General features: G+C 45.1%; 2 protein-coding genes across 2 annotated transcripts in view; one reads left to right on the top strand and one right to left on the bottom strand.

The window, feature by feature from the left end:
* Nucleotides 1-67: 67 nt before the first annotated feature.
* On the bottom strand, nt 68-12,409 carry ZNFX1 (zinc finger NFX1-type containing 1). Its single transcript, XM_031058026.1, has 13 exons — nt 12,355-12,409; nt 9,637-11,640; nt 8,713-8,844; nt 8,128-8,273; nt 7,789-7,932; nt 7,280-7,397; nt 6,801-7,030; nt 6,564-6,703; nt 6,094-6,248; nt 5,301-5,446; nt 4,833-4,943; nt 4,026-4,121; nt 68-2,602 (listed from the first exon to the last, which is right to left on the bottom strand). The coding sequence occupies exons 1-13, from the start codon at nt 12,407-12,409 to the stop codon at nt 167-169; spliced, it is 5,913 nt and encodes a 1,970-aa protein (XP_030913886.1). The 3' UTR covers nt 68-166.
* Nucleotides 12,410-12,508: 99 nt separating this feature from the next.
* The window catches only part of DDX27 (DEAD-box helicase 27), a 6,565-nt gene continuing 6,466 nt past the window's right edge, over nt 12,509-12,607 (top strand). Inside the window, 1 exon segment of the mRNA XM_031058071.1 lies at nt 12,509-12,601. Within this exon segment, the coding sequence (XP_030913931.1) occupies nt 12,509-12,601 (93 nt within the window).

The raw sequence follows: 12,607 nt of genomic DNA, 5'->3' as shown, positions 1-12,607 counted from the left end.
GCCCCATAGAGACAGCCCCATAGAGACAGCCCCATCCCACAGAGACAGCCCAGCCTGGTTCACAGCGATGCACACTAATTTATTAGTATAGAGCAAGCGAATGGGGAAAGCAGCGGGGCTGTGTGGCTGTGTGTGTGCCTGTGGGAAGGAGCAAGGCTCACACCCCCTACATCAGCCGGCGCAGGTCCTCGAAGTTGAGCATGTTGTTGGCCACGTCGGACCAGGCCGCGTGGGTTGCCCCGTCCATCTCTGAGGCCAGGCGGTTGCTGCTCTCCAGGGTGTGGTTGGTGCCACCGATGACTTCGTGGCACTCAGGGCATGTACTCTTCTCCATTGCCCCCCCACACTCCCCAATTACATAGATGTGCCCATTTTTGCACTTGAACCAGTGGCCACGGGGACAGCCAATAGCACTGACAATCTGCACCCGCTCAGCTTCAGAAATCCCCAGCCCTGACATGGGCAAGCTAGCATTGATCTTCTTCAGGTGAGCCTTCACTGCAGCCTCATCCTCCTCTGTGAATTTCTTTGTCCCTTCCAGGATCTCACGTGCACTGTTAATCTCTGCTGCGATGTCTGCGGGCATCACCCTACTTGTTGCTTTGCACCTTGCCAAGAGGCTCAGCAAGTAAGTCAGCCTCTGGATCTCAGACTGCAGGTCAGTGAGCTCCTGTTCTGTAAAACTGATGCGCTGCTTATCCAACCACTTCTGCACTTCATCCAGCCTCTTTATCAGCCCCTTCTTTTCATTCTCATTGATTTTGTTCAGAGAATTAGTTAGGTCTGCTACACGTTTGTAGAAATTAAGCAGGTTCTCAATTAGTCCGATACTCTTTGTGGAGAGAGGAGAAGCTTTTAGTTTCTTTTCCAGCATGGCATACTTAGAGGATAGATCATGTCGCAGAAAAACATTCTGTGCCAGCGCAGCCTGCAGTCTCTTTCTGTTAGACTCAATTTCCTCTGCCGGGCCTTGGATTTTCTGTTTCACCCGTTCTATCTCCTCCACCTGCCTTTTCACACTGCTGCCATATCTCAGATTCTTCCTGATGGGTGTCTGACACAGAGGGCATACCTTCAGCTTGATACCTACGACATCATCATCTTCATCCATATAGTGGTCAAGGCCTTGCGACTCAAAGACATGGCCACAGTCTTCAAGCTGTACAAATCGAGCATCTGGGTCATCCTCAAAGCCAAAGAAGATCTGGGTGAGTTCCTCATGGTCACAAACAAGGCACTTCTTTGGGCAGGGCTCTCCACACAATCCAACACAGGGATGACCACAGGGCAGCATCTTAGCACAGGGAACATTGCAGCGAGGCCTGTTGCACGGCTCAGAGCAAAGCCTGGTACACTGGTAGTGCTGGCACTGCCACTCACATGGCTCTGCACAAGGAACACAGCTTTCCCAGCATTTCTTTTTGCACTTACTGTGAATACAGTAGTTCTGACATTCCTTCTGACAAGGAGGACATTCTGTAGTACAAGGCTCTTGACACTCGTGGGAACAGATCAAGACACGCTTGCATGGGCTGTCACATGCCTTATGAAATCTTCCTCCAAAGCAAGTATGACAGGAACCTGAACATACATGACCACATGCCAGTGTGACAGAACACTTACTCTCACATTTCACAATCTCCTCATGTACCATCCTAGTCATCCAGCAAGCAACTTTCTGCTCGTGGCCACATTTCAGTGTGGCTGTAACCCGTTGAGGACACTTCATTGTGCATTGCTGCCCACAGGAACGCATGCATGTGTGTCCACAGTTTAACTTCTTCTGGCAAGGTTCTAGGCACTCAAATTTCCATTCTGGAATATGGCATGGCACCATCTGTATGTGGCCACATTTAGAAATAGTTTTCTTTACCTTCACCATACATTTTCCACAGGGCTCATAACATGACTTTGGGCAGTGGTGCCCATCTTCACAAAGTACCTTTTGACAAGGCTTCAGGCATTGGTACTTTTTGTGCTCAGGGTCATACGGGTGACATGCCCTTGTGCAAGCATGTCCACAACTCAACCTAAACTCACAGGGACGAGTACAGCCTCCCTCTGGGACATTGTTGAAGTCTGCACCTGTAGATACCTTTGTCTTGGTTCCAGGGTGGTTTTGACAGCAAAGCTCCAATGACTGGCCAAGGTGACCGTTCTTCCCAAGGGTTTCAATGATCTTGTTCCAGAGAGGAACCTTGCCAAGCATTCTCATGTTTCCAATACAATAGAGGCCTTTCTTAGCTCTGGATAATGCCACACATATCCGATTAGGGATCTGCAAGAACCCAGGTCTCCCCTCTTTGTTGCTCCTCACCAATGACAGCAGAATAATATCATTCTCCTCTCCCTGGTACTTATCCACCACATGAACCTTCACACCTTCAAAGATGTTTGCTGGCATGAGCCTACGCAGACAGAAGAGCTGTCCACTGTAAGTAGTGAGAATGGTGATCTGAGAAGGTTCATAGCCCTGACACAAGAAATATTTGCACAGTTCCACTACAAAGTGGGCCTCATGTGGGTTCTGGTGGCTTTTCCCTTCCTGGATCTCTTGTTCAGGAACCTCATGTTCCACAAAGAAGACATTAGTTGAGACACCCTGAAACAAGAGGAAGGATGTCAGAGAGAGAATTCTAGTTTCTGTCACCCCAGCCTGTTTCCATGCTCCTGATTATCCACTGACAGGAGGACTTTTAAGGAGTTGACTACAGTATGCATTTACTGTGTACTTTGGTGATTTCCTCATAGATTTTCATAGGTTATTAATCAAATTCCCATTTCAGCTTACTGGTAATATTTTAGTTGCCCTAATATGAAATCAGTTTCTGATGTTATTCCCTATCTTTCCTATCTTTACTGTACATTTCCAGGTTATACCAAAGAAAACGTGAAGTGTTAGTAACTTCTCAAAGCATACTCATGGTGTGAACAATGTCTTGTTTTGGCCCTGTAGGAGAAGGATACTAAGTTACCAGTGCACAGGACTGAGCACTTGCCTAAAACACACTTCCTCTGTTGCTGCAATAAAAACAAAGCAGCGAGAAAGATTTCTTCTTCAACAGAAAAAACTAGGAATGCTAGGACTCCAGTAGTCACTTACCATCTCATGGTGTGCAGAGTTGACTGCTCACCTGTACAAAAACTGTATTTGCCTTGAGTTAGCAGGGGCTTTTAATTTTTTACCTATTAACTGGAATTATTCTACCCATAAGAAATTACTGCTCTGCCTGCCAAAACCCAGAGACTGATTTTAACAGGAAAGAACAGCTTTTGTAGATCAAACACAGATCTCTGGTTGTCCAAGGTAAGATTACAGAGAGATGACTGTTAATAGTTCAAAGATGCAAGAAAAGCACCAACCTAGAGATACATGAAGCCCTGGTTAGGGCTTCCTCATTTGTATTTCCTCATTTCATTGAGGAAATTTAAATCAGAAAATAGGGAGTGAGTGTTAAGATGGAAGGTCAGTACCATTAAGGAAGAAGCAAAGACTGACACTTCTGACTGATACCCAAGGCAAGCATTCTAATAACTTACTAAATTCTGGCTGTTTATTATGCATGTTAGATAATAAATGATGACTTTGTACTTGTAAGCTGCATAGAACTTCTTTGCAATGTTGTGCATTGGTAGAATGCCCAAACGGAGAGACTAAGGAAAGAGTTCCAGTAATCCTGTCACCTATTTTATGTTGGAATTTCAATATTATCCTCTAAGTCTTTCATTTAAGATTTCTTCCTAGCTTTCTAACTCCTACAATTCATTTGTTCCCCCTTCCATTTTTTACTGTTCTTTTAAAGTCATTGGTATTGGATCTATTTCCACTGTCCATCATCACTAATGCCAGAAGAACTACAAACTACTTATTAAATTCTATATTGCACAATTCCTTGATTCAGGTATAAATTTCAATAAGTGAATTTGACCTAAGAATTCAAAATCCTTGAACACTGTAGTTTACAGAAACTCATTTAGTCAGTAACAGGAGACAAAAGCAAGCACCTGGATTGCTGAAAACTCACTTTTATATTCTCATATTCCAGGACAGAGGGATGGTTCTCCAGCTTCTGGTATATATGAGGACTGATAAGCTGGGCAATTTCAGGGCGCATGCGGTGCTGAAACACAGAACAGTTTTATCAGTCTTGAGAAAGGAGCATCATATTTCCCTGTCAATATTCTTTTGCTCCACTGTTCAGACAGTGCCTGAATACAAGACAAGGATGACTTTTCAATAAGAGATAAAAGGAAGCACTTCCCAATCCCTGCTCTCCCTCACCCCATTGCTGATACCACCAACAACTGCAGGAGTAAGAGTAGCAGAGCATCTTCAAGAAAATCTCTTGATAAGGTTGTTGCACAATAGTGCTGGTTTCAGTGCAAATTTAAGCACACTTATAGATAACAAAAGCCAGCACCTCACCCTAACTACTAAATGAGCTCTTTCAGGTACCTTTAACATGGGACTGCCAGTGGTAGAATTAACTTCCCCAGGCACCAAGATAAATGATTATAGCAATTTAGCAGGAAGTATCCTGAGAAGAATTGTGCTGTCTTACTCTGCAAAGTTGCGGAAGTTTCAGTTGCCACAATAAACTGTGTTCTTCACACAAAAACATGAGAACCACAGTGCTGTGGACAATATCACCAAATAACTGAAAATATTGTGGAACTCTGTATCAGTTTGACAGCTCCTACCACTCTTTTCAGAAGTTAGATAGAACATTCTTTTCTTTTAGGCTGCTCTTACAGTAGAAATATAAACTTAAATGTATTACAAACTTAACCTAAATACAAATGCCATGAAGTTTTTTATAGCTCTTTCTTACTTGGTACTTCAGACAGACAAAGGGGAAATCCACTTTGACCAGACGTTCAAAGAGAGAGACTTCAAGGTTGAAGTTCTTGGCCAGGTCATATACATTTGCACTAGGCTGCAACTGAAAGAGAAGGGATAGGAGGTCCATGTTTTGGCACTTTTCCTATGTCTAAGTAGGACTTTTAACTCTCATTTTTTTGTGACTGGTCTCCCAATGAAAGGCCAGAGATTGGATTCTTGCAGAAGTGCTAAACATCAAAGCTAGATACAGTCACAATCAAAGCACAATTAAAATTGTATCAGTTCAACTAAAACACCAGTCCCACAGGAGCTCTACTCTAAAACTACAGGAGACAGGACCTGTGGTATCTGTGGAAGCTGGGGAGCACCAAGCCTTGGCAATTTTCCCACACAGCGCTTGGTTAGACAATTCTTGATCATTAACCCAGCAGATAGAGATGTTAGCCATGAAAGTTACCTGCTGGTGATCTCCAATAAGGATGAGGTGCTGGCATTCTCTACTCAGAGTGGCAATGGTGTGAGCCTCAAGCACCTCTGCTGCCTCTTCTACAATGACAATCCGTGGCTCTATGTACTGCAAGATCCGTCGGTATTTTGCAGCACCTGAGTAAGGACAGAAGATAAACCTGAGGATATAACTGCATTCAAGCAGTAAGGCAAGACTTTTCACAGAGAGGAGTAGGCTCTGTCTCAGAAAAACTGGGGTTCTTCTCAAGATTCCCCATTTCAACACTTGGCTTTTTTAATTTTAAAAGAGCACATACCAGGGATGGTTTCCATATGATGAGTTAAGGAAGGCAGGTGGGGATTAGTCCTATGCCTGCCTTGGTCCTTTTTTCAATGCTCTCTTCAGACAGAAGAAACACTCAATACATTGGTCTACACATATAAATAAGCCTAAATTGTCTCTCCAAAGGGACATACTACAATGACCTTGACACTACCATCTCCTGAAGGTGCTGTGGGAATAGCAACACAGGTATTAGCTGTGCCTTACTAATGCACAAGTGATGCAGTTCCATTAGAAGAATGCTACTCGAGAGAGGGGGAGTGCAAAACAGCAGAAGCTGCTCATGCCACTAATTAACAACTCTCACAACAGCCCCATTTGGAAAGGGAGTCAAAGATTAAAAAGGCAGAGCCTGGCCCAGGCTGTGAAGCAACACATGATACTAATCTTTCAGCAAAAAGGTTCTTTAAACATGATTGTAAGCAATACAATCCTGGTTTGTTTCCCAACTGCTCTGCACCTGTAGTTGTCATCCCCACAACTCTGGCTCTACTGAGAATGCAGAGATCTTGCTCCAGCTTCAGTTCTTTCAGTTTTCTGGCTGCTTCCTCATACTGCTCTTCATGCTCCTGAATGTCCTCTCGCATAGAACCCTGGTAAGTCTGCAGCCAAAGCCTGGGAAGAAAGCACCATTATCACACACTGCAAGGAAAACAGGATGGTGATCCACAGGTTCTGAGTGGATTCAGTTCAAAACTTCTGCCATGCCTTTTGGGAAACAGATTATTACCATCTGTACTTAGTCCTGAACACTTACAAATGCAGGGCATGATATTGCTTCCCATGCAGTACAAGGAAGGTAAGAATGAGCGTGTTCAAACTAGGAACTGAACAGGTACAGACAGAAACATCATGGCTTGACACAGTTTGCACACTGGAATGATCTTAGGAAACACCTGCCTGACAAGCCCTGCACAATAGCTTTGTCACCTGTAAAGCCTCCAGCGGGAGTCCAGGTCAAGTTGCCACACATCCTGAACAGCATTGGCCTCTAACTCTGTCATTGTGTTCACTTTACGGAGCTCAACCTTCATCTTCTGCATAATTTTTCTCCTCTGGCCACGAGTTACCTGCAAAAAAAAAAAAAAGCAGTTACAGCACAGAGATTTTTTTGTGTTAGTATCCCCATGCTTTTCCTTACACAGTCATGCTAATGCATGCAGTTACCTCCCACTGCTGTGGTCGAGTTGTTCCTTCTTCCTGGTCCAGCTTCATAGCCAACACGGAACGGGCTATTTCATGAACACTGTCATCTTCCTTCTCCCTCCTCCAATAGTCTGCTATCTTTTCATCCTCAATCACTCTCTCATCTTCAATCAGGTCGGCCATCTCTGGGATCACCAAAAGCTCCTCTTCTGCTTCATCTTCACTCTCCTCCTCTCCCTCCTGCTGACCACCTGTGAGTGTCACCAGTCACATGAAGTAGGCCACAGCCACTCTATCAGTGCAGCAGTCAGATCACTACATTGAAATGAGGGTTAATCTTCTTTCCATTCCCTCACAATATCACACATCATTCAGTGCCTGTTAAGTAGCAGTGTCTCTTTTCTGGCACACATACACTGCTTAGGTAAACACACTTGTAGAAAATGTGTGTGGGGTGGGTGTCTTTTTGGTGCTTGGTTTTTCTGTTTTGTTTGTTTTACCTGGATTTTCAGCCCATGTATTCTCTGCAGCATTCTGGGTGAAGGCAGATACACCAAGTCCCAGCCACTCCAGAATCAATGAGCGTTGTGAAAAAATGTAGTAAAACTCAGTGTCCTCCTAATATAGAGAAAGTCAAATCAGCCAGGGCTATTGCACTTCAGAGTCTAAGCATGATGCCAAAGCAGCACCTTACAGCAGTGGCAACTAGGACAAGTCCCCCCAAGACACCCTCTTTAAGAGGCTTTCCTTTGGGTACTTGCATTTTTATGCTGCTAAAGATCACTTAGAATCTCTGAAGTTTAAAGGAGCAAAATTCAAAGCCCCTGCTTGCCCTGCCTGTCTAGACTACTGTCATTTGGCACAGTTTGCTGTTCACTCCCTCACTTTCCCAGTAACCAAATGATGCTAAAAGATGTATGCTGGGGGAACCTCAGGCCCATTAGCAGAAAGGATGGTAAGCATGCACTGGCACTTCTTGACTCAGAAGAAAGGGACCTACCTGATTTGCCAGAGCCCTTCTCAGGCTGGCCCAGTGCTGGGGTGCCATGTGAGGTTTCAAATAGCGCTCATGCAGAACTCCGTAGGCCGTGCACTCCAACCGCTTCGCTCCTTCAAGGAGACCCTCCTCAGCCTCCCTCATCTCCCTTATTATCTACTCATAACAAAGACAAGGGAGGCAGTGTCACACTCAGAGAAACTAAGTTCACTAACAGCAGGACAAAAAACTGACAGAAGAGGCCAAATTCAACGTAAAACGAGGTGAAAGGCCAGGTGTGGGGGAGGTTGATTGCCTCCTCCAATGCACAGCCAACCCAGTCCCAGCATCTCCCAGGAGGTCTGTACATACATATTCATAGTCTCTGAAGTGGTAGTCTGGGAAGTCAAATCTGTCGGTATGCTTCCTCAGCTCCTTCAAGGTGAATCTGTGCAGGGCAGCACTGCTACTCCTGCCCCCAAGGCGCACTATCCCGTCTAATTCAAATGAGAGTATTCCTGTGAATAAAAAAGAAATATTAGAACTAAAGGGCCAAGCTCAGTTTTCAGCAGTAGGACAAGAGGCAGGAAAAATACCCTTTGATTGCAAATCCTACAGTGGTTTTCTCCAAGTAAAGTTTTTTTTAATCCATGTCAATGGAGCTAGAGTCACTAAAAAGAATCAAACCAAAATGCAGGTTATCATGCCATACAATGAGGGGAGTAAGAGTTATAGTATAGTTTCTAATTATAGATTCTAACAACAGGTTGACCAGAGAATTGGATGCACTATGGCTTGAAGTGTTCAAGGCCAGGCTGGATAGAGCTTGGAGCAACCTGGTCTAGTGGAAGGTATCCCTGTCCATGGTAGGTGGGTTGGAACTAGATGATCTTTAAGATCTTTCCAATCCAAACCATTCTATGATTATACCACCATCCTGCTTGCAGGTACTCTTACCTTCTAAGAACTGATCCAGTGCATGGTTGGTGTAGCAGACTATAAGGATGGGACGCCTCCGGTAAGTGCTTTGCCACACATGATCATTAGTCAAGAGAGTCTGAACAATCTTCAAACCCACATAAGTCTTTCCTGCAAGACAAGCTCAGAATCAGAAAAGGGTAATCCACCCTCTGTGAGTGCCTTGAAACATAGAAATTATCAAAACAGATACAAGATTTCTTTCCAGGCTGCCTATCTGGTCTGTACCAAGAGAACTGACCCTAGGGGTAACTAACTTACAAAATGTACACAAAGTATCATAACACTGACATTCCAGCCTGTAGCTGAGCAAGGCCACGCTCCGCAAGAATGTTATTTTTTGGATAATATACCAGAACTGGACACAGGGTTTTCTCTCCCAGTGCATCCCCCAGCCCACTCTAATTATGGCATCATAGATGACATTTGGCTGCACATGAAACATCCACATACTACTGAAATACAAGCATTGGTGCTTGTTAAATTCAGGTACCATTTAAAACAATTACAGTCCATCTTGTAATACTTTATTCACACAATGGTTCATGGCTGAATGTGCCCAAAGCCCTAACATGCTGTGAAGACAAGTAGGAGAGTGCTGCACAGCAAGAAGAACCAAGTTCTCAAAGGCCACTGTAAACTTCTCCACCCCAATATACAAGCACAGTCAACAGTGCAGTTGGTGTCTATTTGCATTGTAGGTGGGCAAAGATCAGATGTGGCTATTTGAGAATATTAACTGTCTCCACAGCTCACACTAAATGGGTGACTCAAGCATCAATTATGCATTGGACTAAAGCTTTGGAGACAGTACAGCTGGCTTTCTGTGAAGTTAACCTCCCTAGATGGGGAAATCAACAAGAACTTCTTAAATTACAGAGTCTTTACGCAAATATGTCTCACCAGTGCCAGGAGGTCCTTGGATGATAGCCAGCTCCTTGGTGAGTGCAAGATTCAATGCCTGCATCTGAGATTCATCTAATTTCAAAGCTTCCATTGAAAGCCATTGACTTGGATCTAGAATGTTGACACTTCTTAAGCTATCAGGGCACTTCTCTTTATATGAAGTCTTCACCAAGGGTGCAAGGTTGTAGGCAGTATCCCGTGTCAGGTATGCTGGCTCCTTGACCTGTGCATCACATTCCACAATGTACTTCTGGAACGGGATATCTTCTTCCCGCATTTTCTGCAACCCTTCTAGCACATGCCTATAGGCCTCAAAATAAGCAGTTGTCTCTACCATGAGGAAAGAGTCTGAGGGTTCAAACTGTCCCACCAGTGGCTGGCTGTCTGCATCAAAAGACAACTCCACAATCCCATTGACAAGTTCTGCAGCATTACGATTAGAAACGGTGGCAAAAAGGAATGTTTCAAAGTGATCTTGGGACATGCAGACAAGGGATCCATACAGCAATCGTTTAGAATTCTGCCATTGTACAAACCTCAGTGGTTTTGTGTCAAACTGGACCTTGTAAGCAATGCCAGTTGGGGTACAAGATGGGGCAATAATCCGTACATCAAAGTAGATCCTGATATCATCAAATTTTCTCTTTCTTAAATTTCTGTCCTGGAGGTTCTGCAAAACCTCCATGATACCTTCCCTTAAAGGCCTTACAAAGTCTTCTCTCAAAAGTCGGAAGTGGGTGTCAAGATAAATACTGGTGCTTTCATATTTTCCAGAAACAAAATTGGGACGTAGAAAGGGTTTCTCATTACCATGTATCTCATCATATGTTGGATAAATGCTCATGAAACGATAGCTTTCTGCTTGCCCATCTTGAGGCTGCATAAATGTACACTTATCAGCCCTCAGGGTGCCTTCGCGTCTCTTCTCCTGCAGATGCTGCATGAGCATCTGTACTTGATTGAGATTCTTCTCTGTCTCTTCTGTGATGTCCACACCAAAACCTCTCAGGGCATTGATGGATGCTGTCAAGACTGTCAAGAGAAGGGAGACTTTCTGCACAGAGCTGGCTGGGAAAGTACTTATCAGGTGCTGAAGAAGTAAAATGATATTGCTGATATGCTCAGGGTACTCATGGCGTACAGCAGGAACTACTTCTGTTACCATGTCAGACACATACTGTGGCAGACAGACCTTGAGAAAGCTGGACTCCTTCACAACCCCAAGAATGTGCTGGACCCTCTGTCTATCCATTTGGGAGCTGCATGCTTTCCGAAGCACCTGGCAAATGAGCTGGACGAAATTGCGGTTCATGGTTGTTTGGGAAAGAAGTTCCTTCAACCCTGAACTGGAAGCAAGTGTGTTGACAACTTCTGAGGGGTCTTTCTCGAGGAGACTTTCAAGGAATTTAAAGCCAATCCTTCTGGTTTGCCGAGGCTGCTTACTGTGGTGGGCACCACCTGGGGTAGCATTCTGATAGAAATGAGGATTCTCCCGAGGTTGCATCCTCCATGTGCTACTTTCATTTTCCCACCTACTCCTCAGCCCTCTCCCTCTAGCTCCTCCCTGAGCTTGTCCACCTTGATACCTCCTTCCCCTGCCTCCATTTTCTTGCTCATTCTGGGGTCCTCTGGTCCTCTCATGGGCTTGTCCAAGCTGACACCTTCCCCCTCTAAATGCATTTTCTTGCTCATTCCAGGGTCCTCTGCCCCTCTCATGTGTTTTTCCACCTTGATACCTCATTCTCCTTCCTTCATTCTCCTGTTTCATCCAGAATCCTGTGGCTTCACTGTTGTGCTGTCCACCTTGGATTCTTGGTTTATTCTTACTTGATTGAGGAATCTTTGAAATCCAACCACCAAACCCCTCTTCTCTTTGCCCATGTGGAAGGGTATAATTACTGTCTTGGAGGTCTTCCCCTAACTTAGGTGCCTGGTCTGGTACATCATTTGTTCTGTTTCTGCCTCTTCCTGTAAAGCCAGTGTCCAAACGAAGCACACGTCCTTTAAAAAAGCAGGAAAAATGACACCCATTAATTATAAATCAACCAAATTAACATGCCTCCCAACAGAGACAAATGAGTATATTGACCTGACAGTCAGCATATTTTGAACATTTGACATCCAATTAAAAAATTATTACATTTGCACATAGATTTTCAAATTAGTGTCTCATTTGTACCCTTCTATCCAACTGCTAAAGAGAGCGCTGTGCTTAGAGTTCACTTGAGCTGTGAAGACACCAAAAAAGAAAACCTCTTTCCACAGAACTGAAAGCAGAAGTAAGAAGGTGAAAGCTTAAGCTTTCTGCACAGGACAGCATTTCCTCGGGAGTTAATCATCAGTGAAATAATGATAGAGGACGCCACAGCTGACTTGAACTGTACATGGAGTGTAGGTTGGAGCACACACAAAACATGGAGTGTTTGCTGAAGTCCAGCCTTTCGGAGTCCCAGGAAGCGCAGCCCACACGGCCTTTGTCAGACTCCCCATAGAACGTTTAGGGAAAAATTGACTGCTAGCAGGAACAAATAGCAAGAGCCTGCTGCAACACATCGCCTCATCATGGCCCCAAAGAGACTCCAAGGGCAAATAAGGAAGTGTTGAAACTCAGCCCTGAGAGAAAATTCCGCTGTACACAGGTAGGGGAGTAGCGGATCCCCCTGTACCAGCACCACACCCAGCCCTCCTGCCCTGTATTCCCCTGGGGACCCTCACCTCTCGCTCCACCTCGGGATTGTCGGGCGTGGGGCTCCTGCCCAGGATCCTCCATCGCCCGGCCGGGGACTGCTCCGGCTCTGTTCCAGCTCTCCCGGGCGAGGGCAGCGCTGGGCGCTGGGGACCGTGGCTCTCCTGCGGCCGAACACGGGCGATGCTGAGCCGCGTCTGCCCCGACACCCAGCAGCGCTTCCCTTTCCAATTCCCCCCAAAGTTTCGCTTTCCAGTTCCCCGCAAGTCCCGCCCGGTGGGC

The sequence above is a fragment of the Geospiza fortis genome, unplaced genomic scaffold (assembly GCF_000277835.1).
Source record: "Geospiza fortis unplaced genomic scaffold, GeoFor_1.0 scaffold188, whole genome shotgun sequence".
NCBI lineage: Eukaryota > Metazoa > Chordata > Aves > Passeriformes > Thraupidae > Geospiza > Geospiza fortis.
The sequence above is the reverse complement of the archived record's forward strand: the minus strand, read 5'-3'. Positions and strand labels throughout refer to the sequence as shown.

Excerpts from the sequence above, each read along its gene's own strand:
- ZNFX1 (XM_031058026.1), bottom strand. The coding sequence starts at position 12,409 with ATGGAGGATCCTGGGCAGGAGCCCCACGCCCGACAATCCCGAGGTGGA. Across the intron at positions 8,274-8,712 it reads ACTGGATCAGTTCTTAGAAG|GAATACTCTCATTTGAATTA; the intron begins GTAAGAGTACCT and ends TTTTATTCACAG. Across the intron at positions 2,603-4,025 it reads TGGAATATGAGAATATAAAA|GGTGTCTCAACTAATGTCTT; the intron begins GTGAGTTTTCAG and ends CTCTTGTTTCAG.